The following is a 17,886-nucleotide window of genomic DNA, read 5'->3' as shown; positions in this document are numbered from 1 at the left end:
AATCAGGTTCCCATTCATCCTCTTAAGGTCTTGTTGGGGGTGTCATCTGCTATCGGGGCTTACTGGGACGACATGGGGTGGACGGGTGTTGGTGCTGCTCGGCCCTCTGCCAGTTGTGTTCCGATTCCTCTATGGATTCCTCCTCCTTCTTCTTTCGTTAAAATTAATGTTGATGCTAGTTGGTCTCTTTCGACTCATTCGGGTTTTGCTGGAGTGGTCATTCGTGATGCTTCTGGTCAATTTGTGGCTGCTGAGAGATTTGCCTTATCTACACCTTCTGTAGCTGCGGCTGAAGCGACGACTTTGCTGCGTGGCTGTGAGTTGGGGTCTTCGTTGGGCTTACAGTCGGTTATTGTGGAGTCAAATTCTCGGGAGTCCATTGATTGGCTCTCCGGAGATGTTGATGTTGGCAGTTGGGAAGCTTATCCTGTTCTGACAAGAGTTAAGATGGTGAGTGATGCTTTTCAGTTCTGTCGCTGGTCTTGGGTGCCAAGATCAGCCAATGGAGCCGCTGACTTCCTTGCGTCGCGGGGTTTTCCGGAGATGGGTTCTCGGGTTTGGGTTGACAGGCCCCCATCTTCTTTGGTCTTCGTTTTGAATAAGGATGGTCTTCCTTGCCCTCCTTAATTTTGTTTTGGTGATGGTGGGGGTGACGCTCTTTGCTGGAGCGTCTGTGTGTTGAATCCCCTCTCATTGCTTTCTGCGTTGTCTGCCCCCGTGGTGTTAGCCTCCTGGTAGGCTTTCCTGTTCTGTTGTTTGTTTTTCCTTTCAAAAAAAAAAGAAAAAAGAAAAAGGAACTGCTTGGTGTTTTGTTTTGGCATTAATTTTTCAATATGGGGCTGATCATTATGGAGCATTGAAAAAAGGGAAGAATGGAAAAGCAATCATACATTAAAGCACCAAAGAAGACAAGAAAAGAGCAAGAGCGGCAGAACAAGCAAAAGAGTGGTGCGGCAAAGCAACGAATTTTTAAGGGTTTTTCTAAACTTAGTTTTCTTTTCATTTTATGAATTCAATAATATTTCATGTTATGTTTCGGAATTAATTTCTTTTTGCTAGGGCTACGATGTAGCCTAACTGTGAAAAACCAAAAACAAAAAAAAATCTGCTAGATGGCAGTGGGAGAGAGGTGACCCAATCAGAATAGAAAGCAAGCAAGGAAATGAGGGAGGGGATAGCCAATCAGAAAGAGGGAAATGAGGGGAAACGAGAGAAGGAGACCCGGCCACATACACCTCGACTCGCCGACCCCACCCGGCCACAACTCATTCTTCCGACCACCATTGACGACGGGACCGGTGTCAAATTACTCCTCACTTCAAACCCAGTCGAGCCCTTACCTTAATTTCACCTGTGGGTTACCATGTTTGACGAATGGAGCGCGAGACCCTTGTAGCTCGTCGAGAACCCTATAACGATAACCTCCATTTCCGGCAACAATCATGGTGGCGTTCCACATGGGCCTGGTAGCCCTTCCTTTCAGCAGTAAAACCCGACAATAATCTCAATCATCGGACCTCCGAAGGGGAAACGACGAGGATCTTAAAATTCCAGCCACTCGGCATTTTCAAGGCATTTTCAGGCCACTTCCCAATTGAATTTGACTTTGGCCCAGTTATGAAAATTGCTCATCTCATTGAGATCTACAATTCTGTAAATTTTGGTAATTTTTGGAGTTAGGTGGATTTTTCCAACGAGTAGGGGCGGCCAGTCGCTGCGTGCGGTGGCACGTGGGTCGAGACCCCACCTGACATTCCTAGGGTAATTTTGATGCCCCGGTTCCATATGTGACGTTCGATTGACGAAATCTCATCATATGAATATAGTTTTGATTGAGGCCGCCACTTGGTCAATATATGAATCAACGATCCAACTGTTGGATCGTCACCAAACTTTAATATGTTATTATACATAATATTTGTGGATCTTAGGAATTTACGGATCGGGAATCCAACGCACGGATCTTCCCGAATTAGATTTCTAAGTTTGTAAATTCAAACGTCAACCGCCACTTAATTTTAGCAATTGGTGGAGATCTGATCGTTGGATCATTCCAAAATTTTAAGATATTGTTCTAGACGATCAAAGAGACTCTTGGAAAGTTACGGATCACAAATCTGTTAGGCGGAACTTCCGGATTAGATTACTAGGGTTGTGGACCTACACTTGACCTTGATTGACGGTTGACTTTTTAGTCAACTAGCCCGAATTATTCTAGCATGTCGTTTATCTTAGAGTGTTGTTGAGATTTCATGGTGCTTAATGGGCTCATCTTGATGACGTGTGTCTCGATTTATGTACTAGTGGCACCATATTGTGTTATACTTTTTTATTAAATGTGATCTCTATTGAATTGTTATTTTTATTTTTAGCCATCAATTTATGTATTAAATGTGATTCGCCCGTGGTTTAGAAACGTTTATGAAATATGGTTTGATTTGTATGATTGGAATGATGTGTATGATTGTTTTTATGACGATGTGAACCTAGAATCTTATTAGAAGTATTATGTAGAACTTTTATGCTTGTATGACAAGATAGTTAGTGGTCATGAGAAGTTGATAGTGCAAGTGCCTACGTTGTAAATCATAGGGATTAAGATAGGGGTAGATTGTGTGTTGAACTGATTGCACTAGGTAGCAATGGTATTTGGATGGTCCTGCTTGATATATCCGCGATAGGGGACCGTACGTATTTCAGGGGTGATCATGCTTGGTATATCTGAGATGGGTGATCACCGCTTGCACGATTAGACTATGCTTATGGTCATGCTTGGTTTATCCGCAATGGGGGACCATATGCATTCTAGGGGTGATCATCGCGATAGATGATCACTACCTAGAGTTAGGACGTGATCCTGCTTGGTATATCCACAATAGGGACCACACGCTAGACTGTGCTTATGGTCCTACTTGGTTTATCCGCAATAGGGGACCATATGCATTCTATGGGTGATCATGCTTGATATATATGCAATAGGTGATCACTACCTAGAGTTAGTATGTGGTCTTGCTTGGTATATCTGTGATAGAGGACCACACGTTAGACTATGCCTATGGTCCTGCTTGGTTTATCAGTAATGAGAGACCATACACATTCTAGTGGTGATCATGCTTGGTATATCCGCGATGAATGACTGTTAGAAATGATCATGCCTGGTATATTCGCAATGGGTGATCACTGCCTGCACGTTTAGATAATGCCTATGGTTCTGCTTGGTATATCCGTAATTGGGGACCATATGCATACTATGGGTGATGAGGATTATTTGTATTTGGTACATTTCGATAAGCGATCTTATTTTAGTTGGATTCCGTTGAATGGTTCGGAATCCCTACTCTTGCTCTTTTCAATAAGGTTAGTCCGACCCTAGATTCGAGTGAATAATAATTGCTCACAGTAGACGTTGTGTTTATAAATTAGATTTATCAGGTTATCAGTTGGAATCCAGGTAGGGAATCATGTAGAATTCTTTTATTATATTTTGTGAATTGGTATGTGATCTTATTGATTGGTTAACGTAGTGCAATGTTAATATCGTGCATCTTTGATTCATGAAATTGGTCAATTTAATTGATTGTGAAATTATGTTGGATATGATTGTTATTAATATGATTGTATTAGTTGATCACTGTGACTAAAGGATAATATTGTGCTTTATTGATTCTTTGATACATTCATGTTATGAATTACGGTTTTATGTTGAAACATAATGATTTACATGATGGATGGAGTGGAAATCTTGATTGTCATGTAGGTTCGTTATGTAGCTTGAATTGAACAATTCATGCTTGTCAAGTCTAAATAATTAATTGTGGAATGCCACGCTTTCCTATTAGAACGTACTAGGATAAGTGTCAGAGTTTAGTGAACGATGAACTAGTAAGGGCTTGATCCCTATTTAGGGTACGTAGGTAGTATAACGAGAAGGTTAGATACAACCATAAAGCATATGAAAAATTACTACGCATTTGAACCTTGAGTGGTGCTTTATTCATGGCCTGGAGGCGAGGTACGTTAGTTATAGGGGTACTTGGTGACATTACATGTCGATCCTGAATGTATGTCGGGATCAGAGCATGACTCTAACTATGAATTCTTAATTTTTCAATTAAATTATTTATAAATTTTCATTCAATTTGAGTATTATTTTGCTGTGCTTGAGCTTGATTTTAATCTTGATGATTGGCCATCACTTTAGATTAAATTGAGTGTATGTAATGCGAGTTAACACATATATCATGCTATTAATTTGATTTTAGCATTCTGCAAATGATACCATGAATCTTTTGATGTAAATATCATACACTAGGTTTCATGCGGTCCTCTCTCTGGAAGGAAAATAAACCGTTGAAGCTTTCTCTCTCTCTTAACGTTTTCCTTCCTGATAAAACTCTCTCTCTCTTTTTATCTTTCTATGTGACCCTTTTCATTCCCAATGAAATATTTAAAAAATAATTTTATGTCATCTATTTCATCTTATCATATATTATACTACTCCCATTACTTTTTGTGCACTGCCCGTGAGTTTTTTCTTTGACAGTTTTATCAAAAAGCTTACGGTACTGTTCATTTTAATGAAAAATCATATTTTTACACTAAAAAGTTAAACATGATACTATTTATTTTAGACTTTATTTTGTCTTTATCATTAAAACTCAAAGTTTTCAAGCCATTTTTATTAGTTTTTTTTTTTTTTTAGTTCTAACTGCTCAGTGTAAAACTTATATTGACGTAATTTAACCGTAATCAGTAAAGAGAGATCCCCTTCATCTCCCTCAACAGTTGTGAGTGCTCATTTCCCTCTTCCTTTCCTTTCCGCTATGTTAAGGCAAAGCCAAACCAAAAAATCCCTTCAAAGTTCTGATTTTTTGTGGAAGGGCTCTCTCTCTCTCTCAAGCCCAGGTATCTATCCTTTTTGGGTTTCCTTTTCTGTTCACCTTTAACCGGTCCTGTATTTTGTTTGGTGATTTTTGCTTCTCTATTGCACTCTATCTTGTTTTTTAGCATCTGGATCTTTCGGATCCGAAGTGTTGGGTCCCTGTTTGAGATCTGTATGAATCTCACTTTGATTCTTATCTTTTGCTATAGATTATGGGCTTTTTGTGTATTCATAGATAATTGATAGATACACAATTATATACATTCAGTTGAGTTTTTTTCTTTAGTCCCCGTGGCTCTTTGATCCATGGCATTTTTTCTGTTGAAAGTTTTGTGCTTTCATGGAAAAAGGATTGGCATTTTTGACGTAGATAACTGTGACTCTTGTACTCTTGATTTAGTTTTGACCCATCACTTGTTGGGGTCTTTGATTGGTTTATAGCTTGATGCTTTTGGGTTGCATGCAACTCTCTGCTTTTATGCCAATTTCTTGAGTTCTCTAAGAAGGTTTTTACAGTTTTTGCTTACTGTTTGTGAAATGTTACATTCTGGTCTGCTGGAACAAAAATTTGACTTCTTTGTATGTTGTTCGTTTGGAATAATTTAAGAGTGACTGTCTTTGTGGGTTTTGTAGTTTGAATCTAGGTTGTGTAACTTGTGTTGATGGAGTAATGATTTCGATTGTCTTTTATTTTCGGGCTGAAATGTTGTTGCTAAATTTAGCGTCTAAAATAATTTTAAAAAATTATTTAAATCAAATTTCACTTTAATTTTATAAATACCTATGTATTTGTATAATTTATAATTACGTATTGAAATTAAATATTTTTATATTAAAATATTCTCAAAAATAAATTAGGATAATTTACATAAATTTTATTTTTGAAAAAACTTACCGAAAAAAATTAGGCTTAAATTATTAGTTAATGATCTAGGGGATAAAATTTTAAGCTATAAGGATTGGAGAAAAAAAGAAATTTCACATCCTTTATGCCCTTGGAACTATCATTTTGTCCTCTTTGGGTTCGTGGTGGTGGTGGGGATGGCGGTTCAGTGGCGTGGGTGGTCTTGGCTTGGCAACCCCTTTTCCACCCATGTCGTTGCCGTTATTTCTTGTCATTGCAGCGACCAACTCCGGTCGGAGGAATCTATGGTGGCCCTTGGTACTATTACGTTGGTTTGGTTTGTGGTGGCATTCTGACGACTACGGTGGCTCTGGCTGGAACCCTTTCCTCCCCACCTTTCTCAGTTCGTCCTGGCTACAGCTAGCGTTGCACTTCTCCCAACATTTCTGCACATGCCTTGGTTGCTCCCCACCCCTCTGCCAACTTACAGCTGCACCACCAGTTTCTTTTGTTTTTTGGTTTAGTTTTATTACTGGTCCGTTGCTTCGGCCTTCGTGTCACTTATGCGAATTTGTTTGTAGCCTTGCTGTCTTGCATAGGTTTTTGTGTCGCTTAGACGGTTTTGTAGCCTCTCTGTCTCGCGTAGGTTTTGGTGAGGGTTTCGTTGCTTGGTATGTCACGTGTCTGTGGGACATATCAACCTCGGGATTTCTCATTTTCTCATTTTAGTGGTGTGTTTTGTGTGATGTCCGTATAGGGGTTTTATAATCGTTTGTATTTATGCTTATTACCTTCAGATCAAGAAATTGATCACTGAAGTATATGTACCCATCTGACATCCTTATAAGTGGTTGGTTATGTTAATGAAATTCTATTGTTTCTCTCAAGAAAAAAAAAAAAAACAAAAAGATGATGAAAAGACTATTTAGTCTTCTATCACACAAAAAAATGATGGGCAATAATGTAATTTCACATATCCAAATTTTATTATTTTTTATTGAAGCCTCACCTACCTACAGATGATATTAAAATACCTCTAATATTAAAAAAAAATTAAAAAAAAACCAAAAACAAAAACCTCTCATTTCCCCACATTCTCTCTCTCTCTCTCTCCCTTCCTCCTTCTCATTTTCTAAAAATATGTGTTCAAACACACAAAGTGTGTAAATAAATCCTGTTTAGATAAACAAACCATTTCTGGGGCTTGTCCATGAAGTGCTCCTTTGTCTGGGCTTGTCCTTTAGGGTCTTTGGAACTGCTCGCACGTAAGTGTATAAACGAACTCATTAAAGAAACTCTATTAAAACAATTGAATTTGGAAAAACAATATGCGGATTCGAAATCAGCGCGTCGATGAAGGTCAACGTTGACCGGATAATGTCTACGGTTTGATCCAGTGTAGGTACAAATTTGTTAGGCCTAAGGACGGCGGATTCCTACCACCGTGAAGATTATCCCTCATAGACACAAGACAGCAGGGAGGTGATTCAAATGGTAATGGGACCTTGTAAATTTGCAATTTAATTTGAATTAATTACTAACTTGATGAAAGCCTTAACTAATTGCAAAAAAATATGAAATAAATATGGGTCTTTCTAGTTTTCCGAATTTCTTTTGGATTCAATAGTGGTAGCTGAGTGGAAAATGACATTGTTTGGGTCAAACAATTATAAAAAATAAAAAAAATAAAAAAAACTAATAAAAAGGGCTTGGAAATTTTGAGTTTTAATGATAAGGACAAAATAAAGGGTAAAATGAATAGTACCAGGATTGACTTTTTAGTGTAAAAGTTGGTGGATGCAGAAAGCTCATCCTTCTTCCCTTGTAGCTTGTAGAAAGCAATGGATTCTTTTCCACTCCCAAACAGTTTTAATATTTTCTTAATACGCAGACAAAATGACACAATCAAAGTCACAGGTTCCCACCTGCTCCAGAGAGTATTACAATTGTTTTGGCCTGACAAACCTCCACTTAAACATGGACCTGGTGGGAACCTGTGACTTTTGAACAAACGGGACTTGACCTCTGTTCCAATATTGTTTTTGGTTTAATTTGGTTAACTTCTTCAGGGGAGAACGAATTTAATGATTAAGTTGCTGCTGAGCTTGTACTGCCAACCATTTGCTAGTTGCTGCTGACCCATAAACTTCCTGCTCTAACCCTCGCGTAAGTTTTCCTATATATTACAGTCTTTGTTTGATTTTTCATTTTACGATTCTATCCACTCTTTCTGCCCAAAACTCTATTTGTCTGTACTTTTATTCTTCCTTTTTTTCCCACCCTGATTTTTTTCTCGATTTGGTGTGGTTCTTCAGCTCCAAGATTCTGGGGGGCCATTTATGTTTTTCCAATTCCTTTGTCAAAGTTTCAATCAAGTTTTCGGGGGTTTAAGAAATTATTTATGTTGTGAAGGAGTGAAAACTTGAGATTTGGCGGGATATCCAGTTGGAGAAGCACTTGAGTAGGAGTTGGGAGAGGGAGAGGGAGGTGAAGCAAAGATGGAAGAGTGGGAGATTGATTTGGCTAAGTTGGATATAAGACATGTTATTGTTCATGGAACCAATGGCACTGTGTACCGCGGTGCATATGACGGCCAAGATGTTGCAGGTACTTTGATTTCTCTGAAGGCTTCAATTCGAGTTCAGTGCTTTTTCGTTGTTGCTCTTTTGAGACTTTAAAAATAGTTTAGCGGTCAATGATTTTTACCAGAATTCAAATGGAATTGAGAAACTTTACATTTGGTTGAGTTGGTAGACGGTAAGCCATCATCTACAATTGTTTAGTATAGTTTATGGCTCGTTTGGGATTGCTGTAGAAAACAATTCTGCTCATAAGCACTTATGCTGGAAGTGCTGTTGCGATCCCAAACAGGCCATAAGTATTAACAGGAGGTGCCACAGCAATCGTGTATTAGATTGTTAATGAATCTATTGGGAATGGTTTTAGCATGCTGGACTCAAATTTCAAACTTCCATTGTTATTAGACTCGCGGGTTTACTTCATTGCAGAAAATAATACATGTGATTGTTTGCCTAGGTATAGGTACAAATTTACAAATACATAAATTTTTTGATTGAATGCAAGAAAGCTGTGTTATTTGATTGAATAATGACCCGTAGGTTATCCTGTATTTTTTTTGTCAATATTCTTCTCATTGTCTCTGTATTCTTGATATTTTAGTGAAGATATTGGCTTGGGGTGAGGACGGTATTGCCACAGCAGCTGAAACTGCTGCTCTTCGGGCGTCATTTCAGCAAGAGGTTGCTGTTTGGCATAAGCTTGACCACCCAAATATCCCAAAGGTAAATTTCTTGTATATTCTTCATCTCAGTTTGCATCATATAAAGTCATGATAGCTTCAGATGAAATTTTCGATACTGTTTGCTTTCCTAACAATATTTTGGTTTCTAGAATATTGTCAAAATGTCAATTTCCAGGTCTACGTGATGTTCATGCGCTGTTATCTTCTCCTGTGGTTGAGGTTTATCTATTTAAACTATAACCATTTTGTGACAGTTGGTCGGAGCTTCAATGGGAACTTCCAACCTTAAAATCCCTGTTAAAAACACATCAAACGATAGCCATAATTCTCCTCCTTCAAGAGCTTGTTGTGTTGTTGAGTTTGTTCCTGGTGGTGCTGAGACGCTAAAGAATTTTTTGATCAGGAATAGAAGAGGCAAACTTGCCTTTAAGGTTGTGATTCAACTTGCTTTGGATCTCTCCAAAGGGTGAGTTGGGTTCATTTATTGTGCTTGATTTAATTATGTTTTTTTGTTGGGTTTTAAACTAAAGGATTTGGTTCTCGGTGCTTCATTGTCTCAGTTTGAGCTATCTTCACTCAAAGAAAATTTTACACCGTGACGTCAAAACAGAAAATATGTTGGTTGATGCTCATAGAACATTGAAATTTGTTGATTTTGGCGTTACTCGAATAGAAACTCGGAAATCAAGGGACATGACTTGGGAGACTAGTACCCCTGGATACATGGCCCCAGAGGTACTACTTATTTTTATTAATCATTGCCAAATCTAGTTCTAAACGAATTTGAAGTGAGTGACATTCTTTTATTTATAGATTCCGCCTTGCTGCAAATTGGATTAGAATTCTAACATCAAAGGTTTTTGTAGGTCCTTGATGGCAAGCCATACAACAGGAAATGCGATGTCTATAGTTTTGGTATTTGCTTATGGGAAATCTATTGCTGTGACATGCCTTATCCTAATCCAAGTTCTACTCATGTCTCATCTGCAGCAGTGCGACAGGTTTGTTTGTCGTTGCACATAATTATTTAATTTCACGTTGGTTTGAAGTAGTGAAACTGATGTAGCAAAACACTACTCCGGAAACCTGCCCCAGACATTGTCTTTGGCTTTTAAGTTATGTTGATCACCAAATATTAGTCCAAATACCTTATGCTTGGATGGCAGAATTTACAACCAGAAATCCCAAGATGTTGTCCGAGCACATTGGCTAGCGTCATGCACAAATGTTGGGATGCAAACCCGGATAAACGCCCTGAAATGAAAGAGGTAGTGAAGCTGTTGTATGCAATAGATACGAGCAAGGGAGGCAGCATGATACCTGAAGACCAGTCTACCGGCTGTTTCTGTTTCAGCACACCTCGTGGTCCATGACCACCTTTGTTTCGTGTAATAGAGTTTTATAGATTGTGCAGTGCATATTAAAACCAGTTACCAGTGCAGTGCTAGACTGCAGGCGGTGGGCAGTCTTTGGATAATCATATCACATCCCTGAATCATGCACAAACAGCGTTTTTGAAAAATATTGTTTGTGGTTCCTTCTTCATTCTTATTGTAAACTGGTTTGGAAATCAAGTTTTTACTGCGATTGTGCTTTAATGTTTTGTTGCAACCAAGGTATAAAATATCGATGATATTGGAAATATCGGTAGTCCAAAAACACGAAAATATCGGGATATTATCGATATCGATAAAAATAATATGGAAACCACGGAAATTGTAAGAAAAATTTGGAAACTTTTATTGAAACTTTGCAGGATGTTTATTTAGTCAATTATCTATTAGTTTATCACAAAAAATTGGAAGGAAATGCATTGCATGATGGATTTAACTGATTTAAGTTGATTATATAGCGAGCTGTCATATGCAAATTTGTTTCTTGCAAAAAGAATTTAAAACAAAACCATATATATAAATATTTTAGCATATTTTCACAAAAACATAAATGATATGGTGGTCAAGGTGTTGAAGGGTAGCAGTTCCGTTGGTTTAAAATCTCAATCCATTAACCGAGTCCAAGTGTGCTTAAAACCCTCAACAACAACAACGTGTTACATGTCACTCTCATTACGCATCCAGATAAAATGCCAGTCCTAGATTTATCAGATCAAACTTTTTCCAAACTCCCAAAATGCCCCTACTGCACCTCCCATTCTCCCACCCCACCACCAAACAATCTCCGTCATTTCAGTCACAACCCAGGTCCTCTTTCGTCCACCCAAAATTCCCCCACCCGAGAGAGAAAAGAGAAAGAAATGGAGTTCAATTTCAACACCAACAGGGCAGAAGCGGAGCGCCGTGAATGACACGCCCCGACCCTGATATTCCCCGAATACCAGGACCGACACGTGCTGGCCGACACCCGGGGGTGACGAAAGCCATTAATTGATACAAAAGCTAAGAATAAGAAATAAATACAGGTTATGAATTTAAAAACAATGAATTAACAATTTAGGAACGTGTTCAGAGCATACAACTAAACCTAGTCACTAACAAGAATTAAGATAAGATTGAATGAACAAAGGAGTGGGTCCTACCCCGAGAAGACTCGAAGATGCCGCTGTGGAAGTACCTGGATGCCGGGATTATGTGCCTTCATCCTAAGTCCTGAATGGGGGCGCAAAACAAGGGTGAGTGGACCAAATTTATATACATACATAGTACGAAAACAGTTACGAACATACTAACCCCCACAGTTTAATGATGAAAACTACTAGAATAATAAGTGATAAGCTTTTTAGAAACCCTTAGCATGCCATAAAACAATTCATATATCTTTCTGCAAATCAATCTCAGAAAATCATATCAAAATTTATCTCAGCAATCATATCAGGAAGCATAATACAAGTTGTGCTGCTAGTGAGTGCACTGAATAATAATACTCCCGGCCCAATGCCTGCACCTCAGTCTCTGTGCCCGTAGCTAGAGATATCTCCCTCCCGGCCCAATGCCTGTCTCCATGTCCCTCAGCCTTTCGCTAGGGATTATTTCTCCCGGCCTCAATGCCAACACCAGATCCTCGCCCCAGGCGGCATAGTGTTCACTAGGTACGCACAAAACATAATTCATCTCTAAAATACAACTTCGTAGCATAAATTCATCGATCCTCTATACTACGAAGAGGTGTTCGAAAGTCATTTGAAACACATTCTTAGCATCCTATCGTCATCGATCAGATAGTCTACCAGAACGAGGGTTCTATAGAAAATACAATATAATGAAAATAGTTCAAAATATATATAATCAATCATAATTAAATCATCATGCTTCCTGTAAAGTATTCCTCAAATCAAATAATTCTGCAAGGCATGCTATTAAATTATGCAATTCTATCAATAAAACATGCAATTTTAGAAGGTGGTCCACTCACAGATACTCCGTCAAAAGCTGCGCCACTAGCGAAGACAGAAACGTTGCGATAATTGCCTCTAAGTACAAGAACGTACAGTTAATCAAACTACCCAACAATATAATTCTAGGAAATGGAAATGGGCCTTGGATTTGGATAGGTAAGGATCAAGGGGTGGTTTGGGCTTGAGCCCAACCCATACTTATCAACACACACACACATGCAAAGCATGCACTGCTCACACACACTTGCGTATACATATATCGTGCACCATACACCATCACAATTACTCACACACACACACACTTGCACGGACACCAACATGCCAAACACACACACAGACAGCATGCACACACATATATACATATAAATACACACACACAGACAACATGCATACATATATAAACACACACACAGAGGCAACATGCATATATATATATATATAGATACATACATATAAACACACACACATGCACAGCATGCATATATATATATAAGCACACACACGCACAACATCATATATATATACATATATAAAAACACAGACACAGCAAGCATACACGGCATGCACAGCATTCTCACACACACACACACGGTTCACGCGCACACACACCACACACTCACAGTACCACCAACAAATAGCAAGGTAAAATAACTACCTGGGTTTAGGTTCGAAGGGATCCGCGTAATCCACAGCAACAAACTCGCCGGAGTTCGTTGTCGGAACCGGGTTCTTGGCATAGAAAAGAGATAAGGTCAAAACCCTCGATTTTGACCACAAAACCAACACAACAGTGTGTAAAATAGCATGATTAAACCCATAAATTTGAAGAAGGAACACACTTCTCACCTGGGTTCGAGTTTTAGAGCTTTGAAGCTCTCAGCTTCAATGGCAGAAAAGTCCACAGTGCTCTGATGGCGCATGCAAGGGTACCATTGAGTTCGTTAGGTCTCAAGGATTCCAAATATATGGTTTTTGGGGTTTGATTTGTGAAGGAAGTGAGGTGAAAGTTAGAGAGAAGCTCTCGAAGCTTAGAGAGAGTGTGAGTTCCTGAGAGTTAGAGAGAGAGAGTGTTGGTTTCGGATATTAGAGGGAAAGAGAGACTGGAACCAAGATAGGTGTATAAAAATAATAAGGTGGGTCCCACGACTCACTATTTAATATAAAAAAATAATTAAAAAAAACAAGTTTTTAAATAGAAATGGGTGGGGTGTTACAGTGAAGCTATTGTCGGCGCATGACTTGCAGGAGACCAAGACCTTCGCGATCCGAGCCCGAGAGATTGACCCCAGGCTCGAGGCCACCGAGCAGATAATCGCCGTCGCCGACACTCTTCTCGCCACTGAATCCCAGATCAACAACCAAAACCAGCAGCCGAACTAGTACGCTATTCTCCAACTCGCCCAGTACACTTAGAACCTCGAAATCGTCGCGACTCAATACCGCCGACTCGCTTTTCTGCTAAACCCCCACCGGAATCGCTTCCCTTACGCTGATTATGCCTTCTGGCTGGTCTTCGAGGCCTGGAACGTCTTCTCTAACCCCACCAAGAAGGCCATGTACGACCACGAGTTGAGCATGTTCAACTCGCCCCCATCCGGGTCGACTCAGAGGCAATATTATCGGTTCATCTCGCGATATTATCGGTAATATCGCGATAATATCAATAATATCACGATATTTGGACGAAAACTCATTGGATAAGTGTTAAAATATCCTTCTTTCCCAAAACCGATATTATCGGCAATATTTCGCCGATAATATCGGCATTTTAGACCATGGTTGCAACCCAAAAGAAAAATGTCTTGTTGTTTCATTCTGTTATTTTTACTGTCATAGTTTTATTCTGTTATTTTTACTGTCATAGTTTGGTAATATCTTGTGAAGCAGTTCTTTGCTAAACAGGACATTCTTTCTTTATTAAATAATAGATTGTGACCATTTAGTACTACGGTCTAGTGATATTCATCTTCACTTGTAAGTGAGAGATCTTAGGTTCAATTCTCATCAAATGCGAATTTGAACCACATTATTGCTAGTCTATTGTGAGGTTAAGCCTACTCTCACCCTCTTAGTATAAATAATATCGTTTCTTCAAAAAAAATAAAATAAAGCTTTTTATATTAGCATCCCACAAAATGTTGAATGCATCCCATATTAAAATTTAATATTAAATTATTTATTTATCCTACTATGCAATGGCAATTTTGACCTTATTAGGTTAAAAAAAAAGGGGTAAAAAATTGTTTACTACCCTCATGTTTCGTGGTTTTCAAACATTTAGTACATCAAGTTTTTTTCGTCTCAGAGTCATACCTAAAGTGTAAATTTTGGGACAGTCTCATACATCCGTTAGTCAAACTGTTAAATCTGCCGTTAATTGTGACGTGGCACCCATGTGGACAATGACTAGGCGCCACATGTCATCCACGTTTTTTTTTTTTCTTCTTCTTTCTTCTTCTTTCTTCTTCTTCCTCCTCCTTCTTCTTCTTCTTCTTCTTCTTCTTCTTCTTCTTCTTCTTCTTCTTCTTCTTCTTCTTCTTCTTCTTCTTCTTCTTCTTCTTCCTCCGACTGCAACTTTTTTTTTTCCTTCTTTCCTCCTTCTTCCTTCCCCTTCTTCTCCTTCTTCCTTCTCCTTCTTCTTCTTCTTCTTCTTCCTCCGAATCTGGGGAAGATGAAGGTTTTATTTTTTCTTTCTTCTTCCTCCTTCTTCCTTCTCCTTCCTCCTTCTTCCTTCTTCTTCTTCTTCTTCTTCCACCGAATTTGGGTTGCAGATTCGATTTTTTTTTTCTTCTTTCTTCCTCCTCCTTCTTCCTTCTTCTTCTTCTTCTTCTTCTTCTTCTTCTTCTTCTTCTTCTTCTTCTTCTTCTTCTTCTTCTTCTTCTTCTTCTTCTTCTTCTTCTTCTTCTTCTTCTTCTTCTTCTTCTTCTTCTTCTTCTTCTTCTTCTTCTTCTTCTTCTTCTTCTTCTTCTTCTTCTTCTTCTTCTTCTTCTTCTTCTTCTTCTTCTTCTTCTTCTTCTTCTTCTTCTTCTTCTTCTTCTTCTTCTTCTTCTTCTTCTTCTTCTTCTTCTTCTTCTTCTTCTTCTTCTTCTTCTTCTTCTTCCTCCTCCTCCTCCTCCTCCTCCTCCTCCTCCTCCTCCTCCTCCTCCTCCTCTCCTCCTCCTCCTCCTCATCCAACTGCAACTTTTTTTTTCTTCCTCTTTCTCCTTCTTTCTTCCTCCTTCTTCCATCCCCTTCTTCTCCTTCTTCCTTCTTCTTCATTCTCCTTCTTCTTCTTCTTCTTTTTCTTCTTCCTCCAAATTTGGGGAAGATGAAGGTTTTATTTTATTTTATTATTTTTTAAATATATATATATAATTATTTATTTATTTATTTTATAAATAATTTATTTTTAATTTCCACTTGGATGACACGTGGCGCCCAATCATTGTCCACATGGGCGCCATGTCATAATTAACGGGAGACTTAACAGTTTGACTAACGGATGTATGAGACTATCCCAAAATTTACACTGTACGTATGATTCTGAGACGAAAAAAACTTGATGTAATAAATGTTGAAAACCATGAAACATGAGGAATTTTTAACGTATGATGGTTTTCAGATTTAACGGATAGTTGAAAACCATGAAACATGAGGAATTTTTATAAAGACTTTTAAATATGTTCAAAATTTCACTTAAATAGACGCAAATACTCTTAAATACTCTCAAATTTAACAATTAAATAAATTAAAGGCTTTTTAGCTACTGTCGCCTCAAGCTCTGGTCCAACTTCACATTCGCTTTTACACTCCACCACCACAACCCTATCCCCTTCGACCCCTTCATCACCAACATTGAGCGCCACCGCGGTTACCGCAAGTGGGAGCAGCAGAATTTCAATCATGCCTTCTATGCCTTTTTTTTTTTTAACTAACATCATTTTTAGTTTTAAATATAAAAATAGTTTTTAAAGTTAATCCATATGTCATTATATGATTGTATTTGTGAGACTCACTTGGCACCACATCATCACACTAACAGAGCAAGTGACAGATTTTTCTTGAAAAAACTAAAATGATCACGATGGACAAATTCAAATAAAGACTAAAATGATTCACGATAGGCAAATTCAAGAACACTACTATTGATTATCATTAATTATTAAGGACCATATTAAGGAGTTATGCCAATGTCACAAATCATTTTGGGTAAAAAACCTTTAATTTATTTGATTGTTAAATTTGAGAGTATTTGTGTATATTTAAGTGGAATTTTTTATATATTTGAAAGATTTTATAAAAAGTGACATTTTTAAAATTAAAGGTTAATTTTTGGCTATATTTGATAAATACTCCCACTGTACTTGGTAGTTTTTTATTTAGGCCCTTGGACTCACCCTTGTACTTTCTTTGCCGAGACTTTTTAAAAGTGAGACTATGGTTTCTCTAACACCTCATGGTTTTGGCATAATGTTTTATAACGTTGACACGAGAATTGTTTCGCATTATAAGGTGGTGGAGAATCTATAAAGAGTCCTACTTTTGAAAGTCTCCTCAACATTTCTCTTGGGTTTAATCTTTCAGGGCTTCTTTAGTTTTTTGTTAATTTTTTGTGCCAATTGGAGTTGAAAATACAATCTCACCCCCTATTTTTAACTAACCTTTAACAGAAGTTCTATTTTTGAGCTAAATTTGTTGCCGGTCTTCATCATAAGAGTTTAATTCTTACTTTTTTTTATCATAAGAGTTAAGGAAAACTAATGAAAATGATTTGAAAACTTTGAGTTTTAACGATAAGGACAAAATAAAGGATAAAGTGAATAGTACTATGATTGACTTTTTAGTGTAAAAATATGATTTTTCGTTAAAGTAAACAGTACCGGGAGCTTTTCGTTAAAGTTCCGTAGGAATTATCATACAAATACCCTATGACTACGGGGTTGATTAATCTAATCTGGCCTAATTAAATAGTATATGTATAACTACAAGATGGTAAAGCATAATCTATGGTAAATTTGGTAAATCTGTCTCGGGAAGAAAAAGAGCCCTTGAGTTGTTTCAGACTCTACCGTTTAAAATTTGATTGTCTCTACATTTTTTTACATTGGACTACAAAAAATAACCAAACACCCTTGCAAAATAATATAATCAGTGTTGCAAGTAAAGTTGGGCAAAATATTCGCGGGTACGGATAATTGCGGTTATCCATTCATTTAAACTTGACGATTTTGATTATGGGTAACTGTTTATAGGTATAATCTTTTGCTCGTTAAATATAAATGGGTGATTATATGTATTACGCGCAGTTACAAACTGGTACACATTAAACCATTGCAATATTCATAAAATTAAAGTAAGTGGTCATCTACCACAGTGGTACATATATGAGTGTTCTCCTTACACTACGGCATGGGTTCGAACCCCATCAACTCCCTAATTTGACATCTAATTTAACAAATTTATCGTTTAACAAAAAAACAAAATACATAAAATTAAAAAAAAAAGAAATTAAAAACCCCAAAAACTATTTGACGAGACCTCTCCCATCGCCGCTCCTCTCTCTCATC

At 37.9% G+C, this 17,886-nt stretch overlaps 3 protein-coding genes and 1 long non-coding RNA gene across 6 annotated transcripts in view; 3 read left to right on the top strand and 1 right to left on the bottom strand.

Annotated features, from left to right (window-relative positions):
• The first annotated feature begins 72 nt into the window (after window positions 1-72).
• On the top strand, window positions 73-627 carry LOC126589235 (uncharacterized). Its single transcript, XM_050254460.1, has one exon. It carries the CDS (start codon window positions 73-75, stop codon window positions 625-627), a length of 555 nt encoding a protein of 184 aa, XP_050110417.1.
• Window positions 628-4,836: 4,209 nt separating this feature from the next.
• Window positions 4,837-10,586, top strand: LOC126588856 (serine/threonine-protein kinase STY13-like). 3 transcript variants are annotated; one of them, XM_050254009.1, is made up of 8 exons: window positions 4,837-4,905; window positions 7,796-7,892; window positions 8,042-8,333; window positions 8,907-9,028; window positions 9,243-9,454; window positions 9,549-9,723; window positions 9,855-9,989; window positions 10,155-10,586. In XM_050254009.1, exons 3-8 carry the CDS (start codon window positions 8,225-8,227, stop codon window positions 10,359-10,361), a joined length of 960 nt encoding a protein of 319 aa, XP_050109966.1. In that variant the 5' UTR covers window positions 4,837-4,905; window positions 7,796-7,892; window positions 8,042-8,224; the 3' UTR covers window positions 10,362-10,586. The 3 variants fall into 3 exon arrangements, with proteins under 3 accessions (XP_050109966.1, XP_050109965.1, XP_050109964.1); XM_050254008.1 differs by lacking the exon at window positions 4,837-4,905 and adding an exon at window positions 7,124-7,220; XM_050254007.1 differs by lacking the exon at window positions 4,837-4,905 and having other exon boundaries at window positions 7,575-7,892; window positions 8,139-8,333.
• LOC126588852 (serine/threonine-protein kinase D6PK-like) overlaps window positions 4,884-17,886 on the top strand; it is a 36,069-nt gene continuing 23,066 nt past the window's right edge. Inside the window, exon 1 of the mRNA XM_050254002.1 lies at window positions 4,884-4,905. The gene's annotated coding sequence lies outside the window, so the exon portion shown is untranslated. The remainder of the gene's footprint in view (window positions 4,906-17,886) is intronic.
• Window positions 11,409-13,439, bottom strand: LOC126588869 (uncharacterized). The gene is made up of 3 exons (XR_007611649.1): window positions 13,187-13,439; window positions 12,996-13,069; window positions 11,409-12,415 (listed from the first exon to the last, which is right to left on the bottom strand). It is a non-coding gene; the product is annotated as an uncharacterized LOC126588869 (long non-coding RNA).

This window comes from Malus sylvestris, chromosome 11 (genome assembly GCF_916048215.2).
Source record: "Malus sylvestris chromosome 11, drMalSylv7.2, whole genome shotgun sequence".
Taxonomy (NCBI): Eukaryota; Viridiplantae; Streptophyta; class Magnoliopsida; order Rosales; family Rosaceae; genus Malus; species Malus sylvestris.
This window is presented reverse-complemented; position numbering and strand designations above follow the sequence as displayed.

Coding starts and splice junctions, on each gene's coding strand:
- LOC126589235 (XM_050254460.1), top strand. CDS start 73: ATGGGGTGGACGGGTGTTGGTGCTGCTCGGCCCTCTGCCAGTTGTGTT.
- LOC126588856 (XM_050254009.1), top strand. CDS start 8,225: ATGGAAGAGTGGGAGATTGATTTGGCTAAGTTGGATATAAGACATGTT. Junction 9,029..9,242: donor ACCACCCAAATATCCCAAAG/GTAAATTTCTTG, acceptor ATTTTGTGACAG/TTGGTCGGAGCTTCAATGGG. Junction 9,455..9,548: donor GCTTTGGATCTCTCCAAAGG/GTGAGTTGGGTT, acceptor TCATTGTCTCAG/TTTGAGCTATCTTCACTCAA.